Source organism: Passer montanus, unplaced genomic scaffold (genome assembly GCF_014805655.1).
Source record: "Passer montanus isolate IOZ18808 unplaced genomic scaffold, ASM1480565v1 scaffold2, whole genome shotgun sequence".
NCBI classification, from domain to species: domain Eukaryota; kingdom Metazoa; phylum Chordata; class Aves; order Passeriformes; family Passeridae; genus Passer; species Passer montanus.
In genome coordinates, this window is record NW_024366591.1 from 20495949 (window position 1) to 20519130 (window position 23182).

Sequence of the window (23182 nt, forward strand, 5' to 3'; positions counted from 1 at the left end):
GAGGATTTGGTGGGGTTTGAGGCTTTTTTGATTCCTCTTTTTGGTTCAGACTGACTTACGCCGCCCTCCGGGGCCGGCAGAGGGCGCTCGGGGCGCCCGGTCGGGGCCATGAGGCGGAGCCCCGCCCCGTCAGCTCTGGCCAATCAGAGCCCGCCTGCCCCACCGCGGGACAGCCCGAGCCGAGGGAAGCCGAACCCCTTCGGCCATTTCCGCCACCGCAGACCCGATGATTTCCGACTGCGCCCAAAGCCAGCGCCGAGCCTCTTCGGCAACTTCCGGAAACCCGGAAGGGAGGCTGGCAAGCGCGTTCGGGCGTCTCCGGAAGGGCAGTGACACCCGGGCGGCAGGAGGGCGGCCGCGCTCCGGCCCCAGCTAGCCATGCGGCTGCTCTCGCGGGCCCTCCGCGCGGCGCAAGGCTACCGGAGCCTCCGGGCAGCGCCGGTGGGACGGGCGCTGGCGCTGGCGGCGCGGCGCGGGCTGAGCCGCGTGCGGCGGCTGCGCGACAAGGAGCGGGAGCTGCGCGACACGCGGGAGCTGGCGCAAGGTGCGGCGCGGGGCGCGGCGTCACCGGGGGGCACCGCCGAGGGGGCGGGCGCAGGGCGGAGTCACGTTGGCATGCGCTGACGCCATTGGGCGAGCGGGCACCGGTGGCGGGGCGGGCGGCGGAGGGCGGGGTCCGGCGCACCTGCCGGGATGGCGGCTGCGCGCGTGTCCCCGGGCGGGGGCGTGGCGGCGACACGCGCGTGCGGCACCCGCGGGAGCACCGGGCGCCCCCCTCGGGCCTTGCGGAGGCGGAGGAGCTGCCCGAGCAGGGGGCGCGAGTACAGGGGAAGCGCTTCCGCCGGCGTGGGAAGTGCTGATGCTGGAAGCTGATTCATTTAAAACAAAGATAACTAATCGGTCATGGAAAGCTTCTGAAGTTTTGGGGGAGATTTTTTTGTTTTTAATCCATTTTTCCCTTGCTGCCAAGACAGCCCAGTGCGCCTGCCTGTCTCCGTTTTGGCAGAGAAGTCAGCACCTGAATCTGCTGTCTCCACGCCGTGATTTGTCTTTGTTGTGTGTCAGTAGCTGCACACTTTTAGTGCTGCCAAATAATGGGAAATTTTTTTTTTACCAATAATCAAACTTCGTTTTGATAGCATTTAGAAAACTAAAATGTAGAAATGGACTACTTTAGCCTTAAACATTCATAGATGATGATTCAGATTTTTGCATACAGTATTAGTCCTTTTAACAAGGAATACCAGTTTTGGAGCCACTGTGTTCTTTAAATCCTTTATGTTTTTGCCACACTGAAACACAGAAAATAGTTTTTTAGAGCCACAGAATGGCTGGCGTGGGAAGGACCTTTGGACGTCACCCAGTCCACCCTCCTGCTCAAGCAGGGTCACCCACAAGTTGCTCAGGGTTTCGCCCAGTTAGATTTTGAGTATCTCCAAGGATGGAAATTCACAACCAATCTATGCACCCTGTGCTATTATTTGACCACTGGCACAGTAATTTTTATTTTTTACAGTTGGCTTGAATTTTAGTTTTGGATGTTTTAGGAGAAATTCTTTTATTTCAGGTTTTTCTCATGTCTTATACCTGCACAGGATTAGAAAACACTTAATATGTACTTAGAACCTTCTTTATAGATCATATTAGTAATTTGATTTTCTAACAGGTTTAGGGGGAGGGAGGGGTTGTGTGGTAATATGGTTTTGGTTTGGTTTTGTTTTTTTTGGTAAAGTAAATTCTTCATGTGGTAATTTTTTAAAGGTTTTCTTAGAATGGCACTGATATACGTCTGAGGATTAACCATGCTCAAATATTTCAGATGAGAATGAAGATTTCCGGAAGCTTGCAGAAACAGAAATTGCTTCCTGTGAAGAAGAGATAGCTGAACTGAAACAACAGGTTAGATCCCCTTATAGAGCCCCTGTTTCCTTGCCATTCTTAAATTAACAAGGCCAAATTGTCTTGTGCTGGTGTTGGAACTAGCTGATATTTAAGGCCCCTTCCAACCCAAACCATTCTCGTCAAGATGTATGTGATAAGTTCTTCTTCCTCCCCGCTGTGCTAGCTATAGCTCCCAAATAGTGTCTGTTAGCTAAGGAAAATGAAAAAATCAGGTGCTATAAAGACATCCTGTAAGCAAGTGCCTGTTTGTACCTGCAAATGTTTCAATCAAAGTATCTTTTTATATAGCTGCTATAGTTTGTCTTGTCAGGGTGTATCTTTATGGATGTCCAACTCTTTAGCCCTTGGAAATGTTAAACTTACATAGTGTCACTCATCGGTGGGTTTGAAAAAATATAATACTGTGTAACTACTTCAGGCTGCTACTTTGCATAAATTTTACAGAGTATCTATGCTATTTAACAAAAAAAAAATCCTTAGGTAAACAGGCTGTTTCAACTTAATATTACTGTAGAAGCTGCTATGGTCGTATTCTTTATTCCTCCAACAACAATACAACAGTTGCTTTATTTACAAAAATATTTTTTTGTAAATATGTATGATTCTGCCAAAAGAAGTTATCATCTGTGGAAACATCACCCAGCCAATGCTAGTAAAGGACGAGGATTTAAAAGCATTTGCAAATCATCCATAATTTTGATTCAGCATGCAAAATTTTGATAATTTTTTGGTTTTGGTTTATCTTTCTTCTGCAAATCAGGCTCCTTTTTTAATAAATAAACAGATAATACATTTGTGGTGTTGTTGTTGAAGGACCATGCTCCTGAACATCCTTCTTAGCTCTGCAGCTGAGATAGAATTAAAGGTGAATCTCATTCAGTTGTGTAGCAAGAACAGGCATGTATCCTGTGGTTTATCCTCACAGTGCTCCTGATGGATTAAAAACTTCTGTGAAGCTTAGTGGCTCTCAGGAGAAGCCTGTGCAGCTCCTGTGACTCTGAACAGACAAAGAGAGCCTTACTGCAATGCAGCACCACCCCTGCACACCTTTGCCTGGCTGGAGCCTGTCCTCGGGGCAGGAGAACACAGCCTGGATCAGTTACAGACGTGTCTGGCGTTTTACACTGACTCAGGTGTGGGTAGCAGTGTCAGAGAGGAGTCTTAGCTGGGTGCTTTTGTATTCACAGATAGTGTTGCTTTTGATTCCTTCAGAAGAAACAGATGAGAGTGATCTTGTCATGGAAGTAACTGCTGGAGTTGGAGGGCAGGAAGCCATGCTGTTCACCTCGGAGATATTTGATATGTATCAACGATATGCTGCTTACAAAAAGTGGAAATTTGAAATATTAGAATACTTTCCCAGTGAACTAGGTTAGTAATGAAAAAACTGTAACTTCCTAATTCAAGTTGAAACACTCATTCATACGATATTTTAATTTTCAAAGTAAAGGAAACTAATTTGCACTATCTCAATTTTAGAAGTGGGATATTGTTTGAATTTCTGAGTAGAGTTCTCTTCAGCTTCTGTATTTGGGCATGAAACTCCATTTCAGAAAAACTATTAAAATACTAAAGTGGTACAAAGAAAATTTGTCTTTCAGTAATTTCTACATTTTAAAACTATTGGAGGACAAGTGCTTGGCAGAAGGAAATTTGGAAAATGATACAGATATGTTGGTTTAGCTTGTTTTCTAATAAAGATTATGTAAATTTATTTGGCTATGGTGTTCTACTTAGTAATCTAATGTTTTGTTGTTTATAGATTAGGTTGGTGGAGAATTGAAAAAAGTCTGGTTTTTATTATGGATCTATTGGCATAGAGGAATCAGTCTTAATAAAACAATTCTTGAAGTTTAATCTAAAACATTTTAAATTTAATTTTAATGGTATCTAATCTATAATATAAGGGAATGGGATATTTAAATATAGCTCATCTGTAACAGCTGTTAAAGTCTTTATTAGAATTTGATTTTCAAAAGTGTTATATTTGTAAACTGTTTTAATCTATTTCTTTAGTGTTTTTAGCAAGTATCTTATTTCAAGTTCATGAACATGAACTCAGGCTCCCTTCTAGAGTGGCTCACTCCCTTCTAGGGTGACTGCTAATAATTCAATTAATATACTTATTAAAAATTTTATGACACTTGAATTCCTTATTTTCTATGATCTAGATTTGTTAATACTAATAAACTTCTTAAGAGCTCATGTTCCAAGTTAACTGTTTATACAGCTTACATGGCAGTAGGGATGAGAAGCTTCATGTTAGAGGGCATCTTGTTGCTGAAGGAACAAACTCGTGTTCATCTCCACTCATCACCAAGCAAACACTTTGCCAGGGGCTAAACCAGTTCAGCCTTCAAAGCCAACAGAAATCTGTTTTGGTTTTTTAAGTAAATCACATAAACATTGTACACATTAGATGGGTGTAAACAGAAAAGAAGAAAGGTCTGGGTCTTTTTTTTTTCCCCACATACTGTGGGGAGAGGAGAGTTGCCTTTCCATTGATGCAAGACTTGGATTGGGTAAACCCTAGCAGTCTCACACACTTCACTTCAGAGCACAGTTTCAGTCACAAAGCCTGTCTCATCTTCCACCAAGGTGAATGGTTTTTCTTTCTCAGCTCTAGCAGTTTTGAGACCACCGTGCTAATTGGATCAGTCCACTGATTTGGCTGAAAATTCCTTGTTATGGAATAGTTGTAAGTCAGGTCTGACTCAGCTTACAGTCCCGTGATTAGAAGAAAAAGGGAGTTGGGCTTGGCTACCCTTTTGGTGAAAGCTCAGTCCTTGGACAAGGAACCTGCACCTTCAGAGGCCTCATTAATGCCTTAAATGGGAAATTGAACTAATATGTTAACCTAGTATAAATCTATCCATATTTTTTCTTTGAAAGGGCTAGGTTTTTTAAATGGTTATGTGTTTATTTTAAAGTGTTTTGCTAAGAGTTTCTTTATGCATCTTAATTAACATTTAGGATGTAGATCTTGGGTAAAATAAAGACAGTCCTAGCTGTTGTCAGCCTCTCGCAGGTTATTTTTTGATTTTGTGTAACCACATATTATCAAAACAGATGTTGGAGATAAATTGGAAGGTAGGGACACTACATATGGCATGGCCAGTGAAATGGATATTTGAACCCTCAGGTTCAAAATGTCTGTGCAGTGCTGAGTAAGAGTGGATGCTGGTGACACTAGGCTGTTACTTCCTACCCACATTCCACTTTTATTGATCACATGAGCAAAAGCAAGGTCCTACTTTAAAATATCAAACTCCCTTATTTCAGGAATTTGAAATCTGAATTTGAAATCTGAAGGTGAGCATGTGTGAACCAGGTGCATGTTAAATAAAGCTGCAATAAAATACAGGTTACAGTCCACTCTTAAATGACTATTGACCTACCCCATGGGATGTCACTATGCTAAAACAGCATGTTCAGGAGATTCAGCGCACATGTTGAAGCACAAACTCACATGCCGTTATTTATCCACTGCTTCTCACCCTGTAGTGGCAGGCAGAGACACAGATGTGGGACTTTTCCCCGATCTAAGATGCCACATAAAAAATGAGCGCAAACTCATACCCTTGTTCTGAGTAAATCGGATATTGGGACATTTTATATGAAAGAGGCAAACACGTAGTTATCAAGCGTTAACTACATTTAACAAGCCTACAGCTTGTCTGCCAGCGTAAAAGGTCTGTCAGAATTTCATTAGATTTGGCTGCAGTTCTTAATAAACCTGTGTTGGTAGTAGTCAGTTTGAAGCAGTATGACCTACTTACCTGTCGTGTGAACCAGTTTCTTGGTCGTCTTATTCTAAGCACTGTAGGCACACATGCCACTACAAATTTTAAAAACAGAAGGATAAAAATGATGTGAAATTGAAAGCCAGACTTATTCTTCCTGTCTTTCACAAACATGACTGTGAAACAATATATATTTTAATAAAGTTATGAGTGAACGAACATGTCCATGGAAGTGAACAACCTGGCCTGTGTTCTGGCAGATGACTTCTTCCTGCTCCACAGGGCAATTTCAGATTCCATGTTGTCTTGATTTTGCTTTTTTAAATAGCTGTTGTCTTGTTCCTATGTTTGAGTTCCTTAGTCTAAAAGATAGCTTAAACCAGTATTTCTGAGAAGTGTGTCTCTTCTTTTCCTCAGCTGTGGTTTCATATTGCGAGGCTTGAAGAGCAATACTCTTTCAAGGCCACCTGTGTCTTGAGTCATTCCCTTGGCACACCATCCACTATACTGACAGTGGGATTTGGGAATTGAGCTGCATTAAAAACAAAAATGGGTGAAATATATTAATTTATAATATTTTATATATGGGTAAAATATATTCATTCATTTATATATAAATGATACATTCATTTATAGTGCCATCACTTTTCTGATCCTTCATTTATACTGTGAACAAGGAAGATCAAGAATGTCATAAAGTAATAGAGCAACAAACTCTGTCCCAAAGCCATGATTGCTATGGGCTTGACTTCCAAGTTCCAAGCTGTCCAATGCTTGTAAGATGTTGCTGTCAAGTGGTTTTCTGGAGGTATTGGTAAGAGGTGCAGGAACCTGTGTTCTGTTTGGTCCAGAAAAAAATTATATAGGTGTATATAAAATGTATTACAAATGTATAGAAAAAATTAAATTGGACTCTACAAAAGAGAATCTGACAGCCCTTTCCTTTTTGAACTAGTGTGTGAGTAAATATGTAGTTTTAAGATTGTTCTTACATTTTTGGCATAATTTTGCGCAAGTGTTTAAATGGTAAGTTCCTCATTTTAAGAAACAAATGCCAGTGGTGTGTAAATACACTGTTTGAAGTATAACAGCATAGTTCTTAAAGGTTTACAACAGTTTTTCTTCTCTGTTTAAGGTGGCCTAAGACATGCAGTAGCCAGTATCGCAGGCGTTGAGGCTTACAAATACATGAAGTTTGAAGGAGGAGTGCATCGTGTTCAGCGGGTGCCAAAGACAGAAAAACAAGGACGCATTCACACCAGCACAATGACTGTTGCAATATTACCCCAACCCACTGAGGTAATATTTATCTTTCAGTATAACAGAACTTACCAGGAGCAGTGTTGGATACAAAGTGTTTTATGTCTCTCTTGATATTCTCACATAATGACTTTTTTAATCTTAATTTTAAATTAGGTTATAGGTGGGTTTTTTTATCACAGGGATGAAATAAAGAATTCCTGTCTTTTATCATAATCCTAATTTCAGTAAAGTCACTGAACTATGTCACTTCAACTATGTCTTGAAAATTCACTGTGACAGTCTGGCATGTTTTGTGGAAAACTGCATTTTCTGCAAAGTAACAAAAGACTGAGTCATTTTACCAGGCTCATAGATTACTTTTAGCATTTCCTCTTTCCCATTTTTGTAGTGTCCTCACTTGCCTGTTCTAAAATGTATGATGATTCAGTTTTGCTACATTTGCTTGCTTAAAAGCAAAAAAAATGCTTGTTTTTGTTTTAGTTTCCTGTTGATGTAGCAGATTGACAAAGATGTTACTCCTTCCTGAACTTTCTTGAAGTTGTCTTGCTTCTTCCTCACAGAGACTATTGCTCCACTCCAAAGCCAAAAAAGGGAATGTCTTCCATTTCATTAAAACACCATCTAATCAAGCTCAGATATTGGTTAACTCTGCTGGAAGAAAATGCACAGCTCTCAGAAGAGAGGAAAATTAGTGCTAAGCAGTGGTTATGCATTAAGTTACTATTTGGCTGATTTCTGAGGTACCATCATGATGCATTCCAGTCTGATTACTAAGATTCCTTAATATGATTATAAGAGGGTTTGAATTAGTACCCATAAGCATTCAGAAGTTTGATCTTGCATGAATGTGCCTTCTAAAATAAACTGACTGTGCATATTTGATATCTGTCTAGAAAGAAACAACATAGAATACTGTTTTTCTCTTCTTCTGTCTCCCATGACAGATGAGGCTGCAAATTAGTCCAAAAGATCTACGGATAGAAACAAAGCGAGCAAGTGGAGCTGGAGGCCAGCATGTCAATACCACAGATAGTGCTGTGCGGATAGTTCACATTCCAACAGGTGCTGCTTCATCCTTTCCTTAGTACAAGATCTGCATTCCAAAACTGCTGTCAGAATTTCGTTTGAAACAGTGGTTTAATTTTCGAACCTGGGCAACAGTAGAGCAGAGGTTTAATGTAGTTTTCACGTCTATTCATACTAGTCTAAATGCATCATCTTGAGCCCACTCCAGTTTTTAGCAGTAAAGACCACTGGCTTCACTAGGTAAGCTATAATTTTGCTATTAAACATGACACTCTAAAAGCAGTCAGATCAGTTTTTATGAAAAAATTCTGTTTAAGTTTTCAGATAATGAAAATTACACTGAAAAATGGAGTAGGTTGATATCTAATGATCTGAATTTTCTTGACTAGTCTCCAAAAGAGGGATTGTGCTATTTTTGTATTAAAACATTACTTTTAATTGCAGAGTCTACTCAGACTGCCAGAGTCTACTCAGAGTGCCAGCTCCCATTCGTCTGCTGGCTCCTTTCCCATAGATGACACACATAATTAAGAGGCCCATCCCTCTGGCTCAGGTTAGGAAACATAGCAGGGATAAGATACACCCTCAAATACTACCTGATTTTAGCTGTTGTATGGGGCCTTTTTATTGCCATTCCTAAGCCTTTTACTTCCCTTTGAGCAATTCACAACAGCCTTCTTGACTTTCATTGTATTTTAACTTTTCCTCTTCTCTACCACAAACATTCATCAGGCTTTACACAGTTTCAGGGTAATCCCAAGCCCTCTTTATCTTCATGTATCCAGATTTTTGCCACCCATTTCTTTGTGTCTGTTTAAAACATCAATCCGTTCTGCACTTACTGCATCATTCTAGTAAAGCAGAAGGCTAGCAGTAGAGAGGTTAAAATTCCGTTCACTATATGATGACAAAAGATATTCCCCAGATTAAAAACGTTTTGCATTGTCTGTATGTTTGGTTAAAGTCACAGCAAACTAAAACCAGCAATTGATCTTAGTTTTTGCTGATAACAGTTATTAGGGTGTGTTATAGAAGTCTTAAATTGCTTTTTTTTTTGCTCTTATACATAGTTAACGCATCTTAGTTTTTGCTGATAACAGTTATTAGGGTGTGTTATAGAAGCCTTAAATTGCTTTTTTTTTGCTCTTATACACAGTTAACGGGGGAGTTCATACCTCACATTAGTTCCTGACTTTTTCCTCTTCCACCTTTCCCTTTTTCATTTCTCTGATCTCTCTTCCCTTAAAATTGTCCTGTTGCTTCTTCTATTTCTTTCATCCTAAATCTTTTTATAAACCTTCACCGTGATCCAAAATGTTGTTTATAAATAAGTCTTTCAGAAAGTAATACTATGTAATCTTATAAAATCATCCTCTAATATTACCAGAGCTACTTAATAAGTCTAAATAACAACTTAGCTCGTACTATATTTCTTCTTCCTGATCCTTTTTGGGGCTTTTCATTTCTTACCTTTAATTGTATGTTTTGGGATGAGAAAGCACACCCTTCTATTATTTTAAATAAAATAGTTCCCACTTTTTTATATTCTGACCATATGCTAAGCACACACTATCTTATGTATTTTACTGTTCCTTAAATCCTGCATTTCCTGGAACTGTGGCCAAAATTTATGAGTAATGAAGCTGTCTTTCATAAGTCAGATCACATCACACATCTTTTATTTCATTTTCCATCTGCTGTCCAGGTGAAATAAATTTCCACTGAATTAAATTTGTCTTATGGCTTAAAGCACCTGTACAACTCAGCCTACACATCTCTCCCAAAATGTATCATTACTCATTAATAAACCTGGCCTTCTACATTCCCAGTCCAAATGTAACAGCCTAATATAACATAAAAAAATCTTCCAGAAATTTCAGATCTCTTTTAGTATGTGTTAATCTTAAATGCTAAATGTCACGATATTTTTGACAGGGATTGTGTCTGAATGTCAGCAAGAAAGATCCCAAATTAGAAACAAAGAGAAGGCTATGCAAATGCTATGTGCTAAACTGTACAATGCCAAACTAGAAGAAGAAACCAAAAAGAGAAACTATGCTCGAAAGATTCAAGTAAGTTTCATTTAGTTGTGATCTAATTCTGTACAAGCATATGTCTTTAGGGTAACACCTTTGTTGAACAGCAAGTAGTAAATGGAAATACAGAGTAGCAGGAACCCAGGAAGTACTTATATGAGGCAAAAAAAGTCATAGAATCACAGAATGGTTTGGGTTGGCAGGGACATTAAAAATAATCTGGCTCCAAGCCTCCTACCATGGGAAGGGATGCCTTCCACTAGGCCACTCTGGAGAACAAAATATGTGGAGTCCCCAAGCTCTCTGAACAACAGCATTACATTTTACTGCAGCAATAAAAGCCATATATTAGCCAGACTTAAAATATCAGTAGCAGGTAAATCCTAGAGATACAGTGAAACAAACTGGATTGCAGCATGAACCAGAATAGCATTAGAAAAAGATGCAGTAAAATTGTTCTTTTACATGTTTGAGAACAATTACTGCAGCTGTAGAAGTGATCTGAGTACTATGTAACTATAAAACTTTTGTATAGTCATGTGAGGAAGAGAAAACTTTTGCTTTATATGCCTAATCAATATTTCACTATTTTTTTTTAAATGATGATAAACTGATTCTTCTTGTTCTACAGGTTGGGACTAAAGGAAGATCAGAGAAGATCAGAACATACAACTTTCCACAGGACCGGATTACAGACCACAGAATAAGCAGATCGGTGCATCATGTTGAGTCTTTCATGCTAGGGGAAGAAATGCTAGATGAAATGATACAAACTGTGAGAGAATATGCTGATTATGAATCTCTAATGGAAATTATTTCAGAAAATGAAAAAAATAATTCCTCCTGAGCATTGTTCTTTCTCAGTCCATTACAACAGATGTAGACCTTGGTCTGCAAAGAAGCTTCTCAGAGCACCACTCAGAAAATTGAACTTCTTTTTAGATCATGAAAAACATCACAACTTGTTTCTTTATGAATATTAAACAGTTTTCTTACTTGCTGAGTAAAAGACTCTATTATCTTCATATAAGATGATATTGCTGTAGTAGTCCTTCTGAAAAGTTTATTTGACTGCACCAGAAGTAACAAGTTTTTAACTTCTTCTGAGAACTGATACACCACTCTCAAAAGGTATGCATGCATTAAAAAAGGAGCTATTTCTACTTCCTGTTTTCATTTAAGCTACGGCTTAACCATCACACAACAGTGTGAAGTTGCTTACTTGGGAGAACAAAAAAAAATCCTGGTTTTTTTGAGTGATTGGAAAAAAGTGATAAATAAATGATCCCACTCTATCCACATATTTATTAATCACTTACGTGTCATGGAAACAGGAGTCAAAGTATATTTCTGTCATGTTTTCAAGGCCTTCTGGCCCTTATTTATAAATACCAAACAAGTTTAAGAATATCCCTTATTCAAGGAAAAAAAAGCCATGGAAGCCAAGTGAGGAATCATAAGGATTGGTTTTGGAACAAATGTTTGTGTTCTTGAGTCAAAAATGACAGTAATTGTTACAATATTGTTGGACTGATATTTTAGTATCCAGTTGACTTCAGTGTCTCTTTTATGGTTTTAATTGAATGTCCAAGTTATTGATCTTCTAAAAGTTATGTGCTATAACCAGCACTTACTCGTTTTGTCTATTTAACAGCATTTTACAACATTTGATAACTTTATAATTTTTTTTCCTAGTCAACTGCATGGTAACTATGATTAAGTTCCAAGTCTTTTAATTTAAGGTGCATTCATTAACTTCAGATTAAGGAATGTCTGTGTGCATAAGATGAGGCATACATATTTCCTTTTGATAAACATGTGTCCTAGGTCTGTATTTACTAGCAATTTTATAACTCCAAACCGGCACATAAAAAAAAGTAAAAAGAAACATTGACTCAATTTTTTATGTAAAATAATTAGATACCTGTTGGAGCAGAAACTAGGACTGAAGTCTTCATTCTTACCAGATCAGTATGGTAAATGGAACACTGGAGAGCACTTTTGACAGTCCTACAGATGTGACTTAAAGCCAGCCTTTCTTATGCCAGTTGATGGATGGAGTTTGCTGTTCAGCTTCATATTCTTCCAAACAAATAAAGGCCATTGACCAGGTCTGCACGCTAGACTTCTGCATGAAACTAAGACACTTGTTTAGGTCTTTGTCACCCTAAACCTTCCCTGAGCTTCCAGCTTGTAGCCTGTCTGGCCAGATCCTGCCTCCCTGTTCTCATCTGGCTCTTGAACAAACACTAAATGTGTTGTTGCCTTGCAAGTGACCAGGCTGTGATCAGTGTGAGAAAAAACAGACATCATGTAGCTCTGGCAGGATGCTGACAGAGGCATTCCAAAACTGGTGTCTGACGCTGCTGTGCATAGGGGGACTTCACTGTCCTTGATCTGTCGTGTCAAGCTTTACTGTGTAAAGACTTGAAGTCCCCCACTTGCTCTGTATTAATTTTAATGCAAGGGATGTTATCTCTGCAAATGCGACCCCCTTGAGTTGTGAGCAGAGGTGGGGATCCCAGTCAGCCTAGCTCCCAGTGGTGTTCCTGCTCACTCTGCAACTGCTGGTAGCGTTGGTCACATAAAATAAATACAATTCTTTTACAGGTAGTAGCCCAGATCCACTGCCAGACTTGAATCACAGATTGGGGCACGTTGGCAGGGATAACAGTGGGTCATGCAGTCCAACATCCCTCCTTAAGCCTAGTCATCCTAAAGCACATGGCACCAGATTGCATCCGGGCAGTTCTTGAATATCCCCAGTGCGGGAAAGAATCCTTTCCCGGCAGAGGAGCTTTGCACACTCGGAGCGTGCCGAGGTGATGTGAAGACCCCAGGCGCGTCCATTTAAACAAGCAGACGCAGATGTAGCCGGGCGCCAGGCTGCGCTGAGGCGCGTGTCGGTGCCGGGACGCGGCAGCCGCGGGTTCCTGCGGGACGGAGAGCGGGAGGAAGGGGCGGGCGGGAGCGCCCGGCGCGCGGGAGCCGCGGCCGCGCCACTCGCGTCCCTCCCTGGCGGCCGAGGAGGGAAAGCGAGGGCCGGGCGAGGCCCCGCCCACCGCGCCGCGGATTGGCCCCCGCCGCCTGCCCGCCGCCCATTGGCCGCGTCCCGCTCCCCGGCGCCCCGCTATTGGCTGGCGCGGTTTTGGACACCAAATTTAAAGTTTTTAAAAAGCGCCCGGCGAAAGCGGGACTCACTCACTGCCCGCGGCGGCGCCGGCGCGGCCCTGCAGGTGAGCGCGGGGCGGGCGGCGAGCTCCGCCGGGAGCCGCTCGGGGCCGCGGGGCTCCGCAGGGCTCCGCAGGGCTCCACGGCCACGGCGCCGCTCTCGGGCCGGCTCGGGGGCAGCGGGGCTCCGCGGTCAGGGCTCTTTGGCTGGGGTGGCGGGAGCTGCTGGCGTGCGTGGCGGCGGGACCGTGCGGATGCTAGGGCGCTGCGGTGGGACCAGACGGACTGGGGACGGGGGTTCCTGGCGGCCGCCCGCTCTCACTGCTCGCCCAGCCTAGCCCCGCAGCTATCCCGCCGGCGGGACGGCTTGGGGTGGGACGGTGGCGCGTTGGCGGCCAGGGAGAGCCCCGATCCCGCCAACGAGCCGCGTGCGGGGTGGTCCCGGCTGCTGGCCGCCCTGGCGGGGCCGGGCCGGCCGGGATGCGGATCGCAGCCCCGCTCCCGCCGGCGGGCAGCGGCGGGCGGGGAAGGGCCGCGCCGCTCTGACTCCCGCCCGCCGGCCACGCCGTCGGAAGAGCATCCCCCCGGCGCGCTCCTCCCGCCCCGCCACCACCGTTTTAGGGGGAATCTTCCATTGTGGGGCAAATCCTCCATTGTGGGAAGCCCCCGAAGGCGCGGGGTGAAGTTCCCGGGGCCATGGGGCACGGCAGAGCCGGGACCCGGTCTACCTGCCCCGACCCGTGCCATCTTGAGCGCTGGGCGGGAGAAGCCTGGCAGTGCCGCGGGGCCCCGCGGCTCAGCCCGCTCCCCCGGGGGTCGGGGCAGGCCCGGGTGCACCAAAATGTGATTTGGGAACATTTTTCAAATCATCAGAATTTCAACCCAAAATCTTCTCTGGCCGTTCGCAGGGAAGGGGGGAAGGGGAGGAGGAGGCTTAGGAAGGGCTTGCATTTCTTCCCCCAGCTCACACGATACAAAGCCATACGCCTATTTGCTCCTTTCTCTCACCAAACGTAGGTACAAAGAGGGAACTTTTTCTCTAAGTCGTTCATGAAACACATTTTTCTCGTGCTTCTTTACAAAACGGCTGGAACCGCTTAAATCCTTTAAAATGCTTACTTAAATCGGGGATCTTCCATTTCCTATGCATTGCAAAGCATATATAATAAATTTGATAAATTGGAATTTATTTTTCCTTTAGATTTAACTGGGGAGAGATGACCTCCTTCTCCCCTTCAGCTCTCGCCCATCCCCCCGCAATTGTTAATATAGATAGCACCACATTTCGCGGGGGAAGGGAATGGAACAGGGCAAGAAAAGCTCAATTCTCCTAGGATATCTATCGACCTCCCACCCTCTTCAAATCATGCTTAAATCTTTATTTCACCGACCATTGTTTAAGTATGGCTGCTTCCCTTTGTATTTTACTCACACATGTAAGCACTCAAGCCTTTCCTGTGCCCCCCAGCCTCCTCCCTTCTCAAAAATGCCAGATATCTGGCTGCAGCAGCAGCCTTGCTTCTGGTCTTGGATGCAAACTTCAGGCTTCTCTGGCCTGCACAGGCCTGCGGTCACTCATGGACCCCCTGCCATTGGTGTCCCTTGCAGGGACCTCAAGTGTCTTTGACTATGTTACTACCTTTATGGTAGGAAATGGAAGCACTGGCATGTCTCATCTATGCTGGTGAAATGGTGACCAAGTAAATCACTCAATTTTCTTTCCCTAGTTATATGCAACATAAGACTAGTTTTTGGGAAGGTCTTACTTAGATTTAATCAGTGGCTGTTCAAATCCTTAGTTCCATTAGTTGTATTTTAGATATTTTAGAGGGTAAGTCAGCGTAAAATTCCTAATGCAGAAGGCAAGAATGGTAGAGTCTTTATAAGAGTAAGCATTTGTAATCTGGTTTATGCTGTGTTTTCATACTGCCCTTGTTGTTTCTTGCAGAATACAAACAACAAAATGAAATCGAACCTTAACCGCTCTTGCAAAATGAAACGTGACTTTGATTGTGCGTCTCTTCGTGCTGGGTTTGCACCATTGAAATGTGCTGTGGAGAAAACAAGACTGGAAAAATCCTGCCCCTTGAATTATGAGGAAGACTTTTGTAAAAGCTGTGCAGAAGAACATCAGAAAATACTCCTTAGTGACTCATACCATGCAGCCACCAGGAACCTAGATCTTAAAGATGGAGAAAGACCCATACATAACAAAGAAAACAGCCAAGTAACCCAGAGACTTGATGAAGGAATCTGTGAGATGGAGGCAATGGAAAGCAGTAAACTTAATGAGGACAGTGGTTATTCCTCTATGTTAAGTACTCACTATGCCGATGCAATAGAACATGAGGATAGTTTACCTCTGGCTGGGAACCTCTGTGGTACACCAAAGCATTGTCTCATGAAGAACCAAAAACAAGAACAGTTTTCAAAGAAGACGCTGTTGCCCATAATCCATTATGAAGAAGTAATTTGCTCAACTTTGAAAAAAAGTGGTAAAAGAAATCTCAAGTCTTGGGCTGCTGTAGATAGAATTGTTTCTAGGGGAAAATTTGAACTTTGTAACTTAATTGGAAAGAAAATGGGGCTGGATAGAATAGACATTCTCGCTGAACTCTTCCAAAAGAACCTGAAGCATGTACTAGCAAACATTTTAAGGCATCTCAGCGAGATGGATTTAGTAAAGTAAGTATATTGATGTCATTGTATTTCACTGGGAAAGGAAAAAACCTAATCAGATGCCTTAATGGTTTAGATATGGGTCTTTTGTGACATTTACTCAGTGTTTAGTATTATGTGTTATGTAAGCTGTGATACATATGGAGAATGTGTTTTTTCCCTAAAAGGCAAATTAAAGACAACAACTGTGAACATATTCTATGTTTACATAAAAGAAAAAGTCATTCTTGTTGTTTAATAAATCCCTTTCCTAGGAGGAAACTGATGTCTTTGTATTGTTGTTGCAGTTTTGCCAAAGTCAGCACAACATGGCAGAAGATTCTACAAGAAGATAAATGGATTTTCCAAATGTATAGCAGAGCTGTGAAAAACCTTTCTGTAAGTTTCTGCACTGAACCATCAGTGTTTTTCTGCTATTTCAGGTCTCCTCCTACACTTAAGAGATCACAGATAAGTTTCTTAGATTGAAAACTGTCACTGGAGTGTATAAGTTCATCCTGTTAGGGTGCCTTGTCTCAAGCATTTTTGGTTACATCAGGGACTTTGGGGACCCCAAGGAAGGCTGACTGAGAAGGTGACCCAAGGACAGATGAGATGTTTTCAAGAGCTTCCACAAGTCCTGTGTGTCAGAGAAAGGCAGGAAGGAAAGAGTCATTGCCAGCACAGCCCACTGGGCAAGCCCTAGAGTCTCCCATCAGGGACTTGCTTGCTTCAGCATTCCCACTGATCCAGAAAGGGAGGAAGACTGAGATAAATCACTCAGGTGGCTCTGTAAATCAGGGTCTCTGTAGCAGTAGTTTCTGAAGCCCACCATGCCTGCTATGGAAAAGTGAAAAGCTTTTTGCACTATGAGCTATTCCTAATGCCTCTGTCCTGTGAAATAAAAATACTTGATCCATCCACACTAGACTAGAGTTTTATCAAATCAGGGTTCTTAAAATACTAACAGAGTTTTTCCTTCTTGAGAGATGGAGAAATAGAACAAACAAAGGCTTAGGATCTGCCAAAGGACAGGGTTGTTAACCAATTTAAATTTTATGTAGTATTTTACAGTGCTGTTGGAGGGAGACATTTGTACTGAATATTCATTCCATACAGTTTGATTTCTTCCATGCTATTGTATGCTTTTTTGTTCAATTTGAACTGGAAACTTGGAAAATTGGTGGGTGGAGTTTATTTTTCACAAAGAGAGCCTCAAGCATTCCCGTTCACCAAAAAGAATTGGAAGTACTGATTTTTGCTTTAAAAATTATGATGAATAGGTTACATGCTCTGCCTAAATAACTGTTAATATGAAAATAGGATTATGTAATAGAAGATGGCTGGTTTTTGTCCAGGAGCTAGGGAGCTGTTCTATGCATTTACAACAGAGGCAACTGTGAAAGTTATGGTAAAATCAGTAGCACTCCTTGGTGTGATGCTTTATTATTGGAAAACAGGAGGAAGAATCTAAAATTACTTAATGACTTCTATTAAACAAAAAACTCTATCAGGTGAGTTCTCGTCCCAAATTTAAGTCTTTGTTCTTCTTTTCATTAGAATGTCACTAAGGCACCAGAGCATGCTGCAACAAGAGAGTACGTTCTCTACAGAGTGTCCTTAGCTTCCATTCAGAAAGCAACCCCACCAAAACACTTGAACAAAAAAAGCACCAGATCCAAAGCATCTAGGAATCAAAGCAGGCTCACAGAGTTTTCTGAGGTAAGTGGTGATTTCCACTGATCTTTAATTTCTCTCATGTTGTCTGGCAAACAAGCACCCTGTAAAGCGTATTTTTGAAAGTAGTTTAAAGTGTTTGTAATTTAAAGTTTAAAGTGTTTGTAATTCTTACTAATATGGCAGCCAGCTTTTTCTTAGTATGCCTATTTTAAGACAAGTCAGAAGTTAAGTTCAGAGAATATTGACATATGGGATGTCCTACATCCTTTTTTTTCCTTCTTAAGAATTTCACTTAGTGAAATTTTGTTTTCTCAGATATGAAGGAATTTAATAATTTCCTATTATTTTCCGTGGTTTTATAGTGAATCACATATTTTCCAGATAAACAATGTCACAAAACCTGTCAACTTTGCTTCAAAACTGATGAACAAGTAGGAAAAAAATAGAAAAATACCAAAGACTTAATAGTTCTTAGTTTTGATTTTAAAAAAAATAGCAATGCGTATTTCTTTTAATCATTCTGTGGGGTATTTTGTGAACCTGGCATTAAAATTACTTTAATTATATATTTATAGTGTGTCACACATTTGTCAACAACTGCCAACAGCCTATTTCCCCTTCACCTTATTTTTCTTAAGCTGTGTTTTTTTTCCCCACATATTCTCAATGTAGACCTACACCTATATCTTGTAAGACTTTTAAAAATGCTTATTGAAAGTTATTGCTTGTTAGTAAGCAAAAGATTTTCCTAACTAGAAAAAGGTTTTTTATGCTCAAGTCTTATTCTGCAAATTGATGCAATAAGAGAAGATGAAAAGTCACTGGAAAGTATAATCAAGATGCTATAATATTACTGTGTAGGACTTTGTAGTATTAGGAATATAGAAGTACAGCTGTTCAGTAGCAGTCTTAAAATTCAATTCCTGATATATGCATCTTTACACAGCTACATCACCATCCTTGAATGACGTTTGGGAGATTCAGGAAGGCTGTTATCCTTACTGCTCTTGATTTAGCCTGTCCTTCAACTCTTAAATGTTAAGAATTTTAAATTGGCTACCTCTATTCCAGTTCAAAATACCTGCAATTATATCCTGATTATTCCTGTTCTGAACTCCATCAGAATTTGATGCAACAAGAATTAGGCTAAGTGTTTATTTTGTCTCCTTACAGTAGGAGAAGTTATATTATGTTTTGTGGCACTAAGATAATATAATGAAGTGTTTGGAGAGTGTATTTGCCCTCTACTCATGATTTTCTGTGTGCGCCTTTTCCAACAGGCTGCCAGGAACTTGAAAAACACTGAAAGCCTTAAAGCCTGCCATCGCTGTGGCTCACCTGCCAAGTATGACTCCTACCTCCAAAGAGCAACATGCAATCGTGAAAGTTGTGGCTTTGACTTTTGCACCAAGTGCATGTGCAGCTACCACAGCTCCAGTGACTGTGTGAGCAGCAAACCAGTGAAACACAACTCTGCACCAGGGCCGCTGCCTGGGACTAAGAAAAGCAAACAGAATCTAAAGAGATTGTGATCCATCACCCACCCAGTACAAACTGGCAAATGTCCCATAGAAGTTTTTTTTAAGTCATCCTCAAAGAGATTGCTTTCTGCTATTCCATACTCATAAAAATGGTTAATTCTGTTGTTCCTCTGTACTATTTAATCATCCTGCTCAGAAAGGTTTTAAAAGCATTTCTAGTGCTGTTGAGTGAGGTGGGTGATGCCCCTTTTAATGTGAAAATATGAGGGAGACTAGATTTTATGGTTTTTCAAAGCTTTACCTTTGATTTTAAAATGTGGACATCAATAATACTACTTTCTCTGATGGCTTCTCTTATGTGCATCTGAAATTGCTCTTCATTCCTTCTTTCATTTCTTGAACCTTTTCTAAATTCAAAAAAAAAGTACTGTATGTTGGCTATACTGCTAAAAAATACTTTGACTTTTTTTTGAATTCACAAGCTAATTTTAATATTTGTATATATTTGTAAATATTATTAATATTTGTCTTGTAAATGTGAAAATAAATGATTATTCTCAACAACTTGGTAAGTCTGGCCTGTCTATTTATCAGCCTATGTGCTACTCATGCTCTTTTTGCAGGTTTTCTAGTACATGCTTCTTTAAATTGTTCATTCAACAAAGGGCAAGTCCTCCTGGGTTTGTGTAAAGCAGTGTATTGAATCCATTGTCATGCTGTATTCCTGCATCTTACCTAAAGGCTCTTATCAGTAATTGCCTATAGTGTCAATAGTGTTAGCACTTCCTTTTCATTTCAATGGAAATTTTTCTTTTGGCTGGATTTATGCTGCTGTTGCCAAACTAGCTCACTGGCAGCAAAATATTCCTGATCCCACAGTACTGGGAGGCAAGCTTTCAAGAAATAAATAATTTTGTGGAATTATTTGGGGTGTTTTTTCCCCTCTTTGGTAAGTAAATAACAGACTGGGAGCTCTGCACTGTAGTCTTGCTTCTTGAACTATAGTGCATGTAGTGACGTGCCAAACTATAGCTCACTGGCAGCAAAATATTCCTGATCCCACAGTACTGGCAGGCAAGCTTTCAAGAAATAAATAATCATTTTGTGGAATTATTTGGGGTGTTTTTTCCCCTCTTTGGTAAGTAAATAACAGACTGTGAGCGCTGCACTCTAGTCCTGGTTCTTGAACTATAGTGCATGTAGTGACAGGACAAGTGGGAATGGCTTCAAAGTTAGGAGAAAGTGGGTTTAGATTAGATATTACGAAAAAATTCTTTACTATGAGGGTAGTGAGACACTGAAACAGGTTTCCTAGAAAAACTGGATGCCCAACTCTGGAAGTATTTATGGAGCTCTGAATAACCCAGTCTAATGGAAGGTGTCCCAGTCTGCAGCAGGAGAGTTGGAACTAGATGATCTTTAAGGTCCCTTCCAACCCACACCATTCTGTGAATCTAGTCCTATTATACCTTATTCTGGTATCTAGACAGTACCATCTTGATACATATAAAACCACAGCAAGTCAGGCTGAGCACACATAGATAAGAAATCTTACAAGCAAAATTTGCTAAAATTTTAATCTGTGTCCACTGAAATTCCTGTGCCCTGAAGAGTGCAGATAATGTGATCTGAACAGAAATGTTATTTCCTATAATAGTTTCAAGAAATATGACACAGGCATTCACTCTTAGACTGATTGCACTGTAGGATACATCTTGAATTAAAATTGTGTGTTTTCAAGCTGAATGTGGTAAATCAAGTTAAACTTTTCATATTTTTGAGCTTTCTAAAGGAACAATGCACTTTCTAGTAGGCCTAACAATTTGAACACTGAGTAAAGAACAGCTGCTCTTTTCTTCCTTTTTTTTTTCTATTTTTAGCTGTAGAAATTTATCTGTTCATGAAGAATTTTAAGAAAAATTCCTTGTTACCTCCAGATAAGAGAAAAAAAGTGACATTTTTCACTAGCTTCTGAGTGGTAAGGAGCAACTACCTCATACCTGAAACCTTGCTGGAAAGGTCAAATTATTTGGCTTAATGAAACTTTGTCCAAGCTGTAATGGATCTGCTGTGGCTATTTTCACTTGCCCAACCATTTTTGATTTATATGATCCTCAGATCCTTGCTTACCAGATTTAATCAGAACAGACAGTCAAGACTGTAGCCTTGAACAGGTGAGTGACATCTTCTTAAACCATTTTTGATTTATATGATCCTCAGATCCTTGCTTACCAGATTTAGTTTTAATCAGAACAGACAGTCAAGATTGTAGCTTTCAACAGGTGAGTGACATCTTCTTTAGGACCTTGATCTCTTATCAACACAATTTTCTTATGCATAGGATGTGTTAGGGTGGCACAGCTATTTCTTTATCATAATCCTGCCCAGCACTTCAAACCTTGCCCAATAACACTGAGCATGGAGCCTGAATAAAACCATGCATCTTCCTGAAAGTCGCAGGATGTTTGGTCTCCTCCTGAATAGTTTCAGTGAATGGTGAGCTGCAGAAAAAGAAGGTGGACAATCAGTCCCCACCCAGGCATGCTAGCAGTACTGCTGAGGGAGAAAGCAAGTCCTCAGAGAGTGAGGATGATGGGTGTTACTAGTAGTAGGTGCCCCAAGGAGTACTGAAGAGAGTGATTTGTGTGCCGAAGGTGTGAAAGTCCTAGATGCAGATTGTTGTGAATGCCTCTGCTGAGCTATCTTGGCCCTGCCTTTGATATGCAATCGGTGTGAGTCATACCAGGGCAAGAGCACGGCGATGCCACATGGAGATCTGTGCTCCTCAGGTACTGCAGCTGTTGTCAAAAAGCACTTCCAAACTCAGCAGTTGGCAGCCCCAGTGACTTTGCAGGAATGTGATAAGCTGCTTACCCACGCTGCATACGCCTTTCAGATCTACAGAGGGTGATAAATACCTGCAGGCTGCCAGAGTATCCTGGTGCAAGTACAGATTTCTTCCAGTTACTTACTTATCTCTAGCAGTGGCTCTGCATGGTGAGGAAGGGTGGGACGTTCCTCTGCTGTGTAAATTCCTGTGTCTAGCAGCTGTTTCCCCCAGCTTGAACAGCTGTGAAGTGAGATTATTCCTTCATACTAATGCTAGCTGGGAGACAGACAAAGCTAGGCACTTAGGACTTTCTGAAATCAATATTTAGTATCTGCATTTTTCAGTTTTTCTTTCTTGCACATATGATGCTGTCCTCAAAAACCCGAGGAGCTGCTCAAGGTGCTTGCACCATTCTTCAAGTCTTTAAAGGTAATTTCAGTGCTCTCACCACAGCAAAGAGAGAAGCTGAAGTGCCTGATAGTGATAGATTCACTTGAATAAACAGGGACAAGTTTGCATGCACTTATCTGTTTAATATATCCTCCAGCAGAAGCCTTTGTTCTCTTAGGAATGTGGGACATGTAAGAATCAAAACGAGAAAAAACAACCCTCAAGTCTGAAGCTACTGGCACCTTAGCCCAGCTGATCACCTCAGAACCTGGTTTTTAATGTGTGGCAAAACTGCAACAAATGCCAGATATGTTCTCTCCACAAAGTGTCACTGAACGGAAGCAAAATTTTTAGCGTGTTGAATGTTTTCGTTTTTGTTATGTGTTTTTTTTTTTTTAAGTGTATAATTCATAATTGTGTCAGTGACCACTCTCAAAAGGTCTGTATATTTAGCCCTAAAATATAAAGTCTGCCCTGATTTAGAGACTTCAAAAATAAGGAGTCTAGATTAAGATTATAAGTAAGAATTCTTTTCTCAACTCCCAAAGCCAAGGACTTTCCTTTTGAAAATATGCTGTAGTATAGAGATTTTTTTTTAATGAAATCTGTTCTGGAAAGGGAAAACCACGAGATGGTGCTCTTGACTCACTCACTGAGTGAGGCTGGATTCCTTTAGCTGTGTTCACGGAGAGTGTATTCCCTTCTCCTCTAATAAGTGTAGCTGTAGATGTAGTTACTACAGTCATGGGGAATCAGATTAAATCTGCAACCAGAAGAACAAAACCCAAACCTTGAATTCCATTACTGATTCTAACATTTGTTTCAAACATATTTGTATAGGATATGTACACATTTGCTAAACTTAAAAATACACAGGAGCCTTTCATAAAACCTTTGTTGTGCTGCAAAATGCAGATGCCTTCTTCAAGGAGCCATTAACTGCCCCAAACATGATATTTCCTTTGCCCACCTTGTACCCTCAGGTGACAACTGGAGAGCAAA

The 23182-nt window shown here is 41.2% G+C and overlaps 2 protein-coding genes across 3 annotated transcripts; both read left to right on the forward strand.

The window, feature by feature from the left end:
• Positions 1-263: 263 nt before the first annotated feature.
• Positions 264-11269, forward strand: MTRF1L (mitochondrial translation release factor 1 like). Of its 2 annotated transcripts, XM_039707517.1 has the most exons (7): positions 264-544; positions 1820-1899; positions 3090-3273; positions 6781-6944; positions 7853-7970; positions 9870-10006; positions 10602-11269. In XM_039707517.1, exons 1-7 carry the CDS (start codon positions 379-381, stop codon positions 10815-10817), a joined length of 1065 nt encoding a protein of 354 aa, XP_039563451.1. In that variant the 5' UTR covers positions 264-378; the 3' UTR covers positions 10818-11269. The 2 variants fall into 2 exon arrangements, with proteins under 2 accessions (XP_039563451.1, XP_039563452.1); XM_039707518.1 differs by lacking the exon at positions 264-544 and having other exon boundaries at positions 1814-1899; positions 3115-3273; positions 10602-10979.
• A 1903-nt stretch (positions 11270-13172) lies between these two features.
• Positions 13173-19436, forward strand: FBXO5 (F-box protein 5). The gene is made up of 5 exons (XM_039707516.1): positions 13173-13206; positions 15090-15826; positions 16108-16198; positions 17360-17521; positions 18760-19436. The coding sequence occupies exons 2-5, from the start codon at positions 15105-15107 to the stop codon at positions 19009-19011; spliced, it is 1227 nt and encodes a 408-aa protein (XP_039563450.1). The 5' UTR covers positions 13173-13206; positions 15090-15104; the 3' UTR covers positions 19012-19436.
• Positions 19437-23182: the final 3746 nt, after the last annotated feature.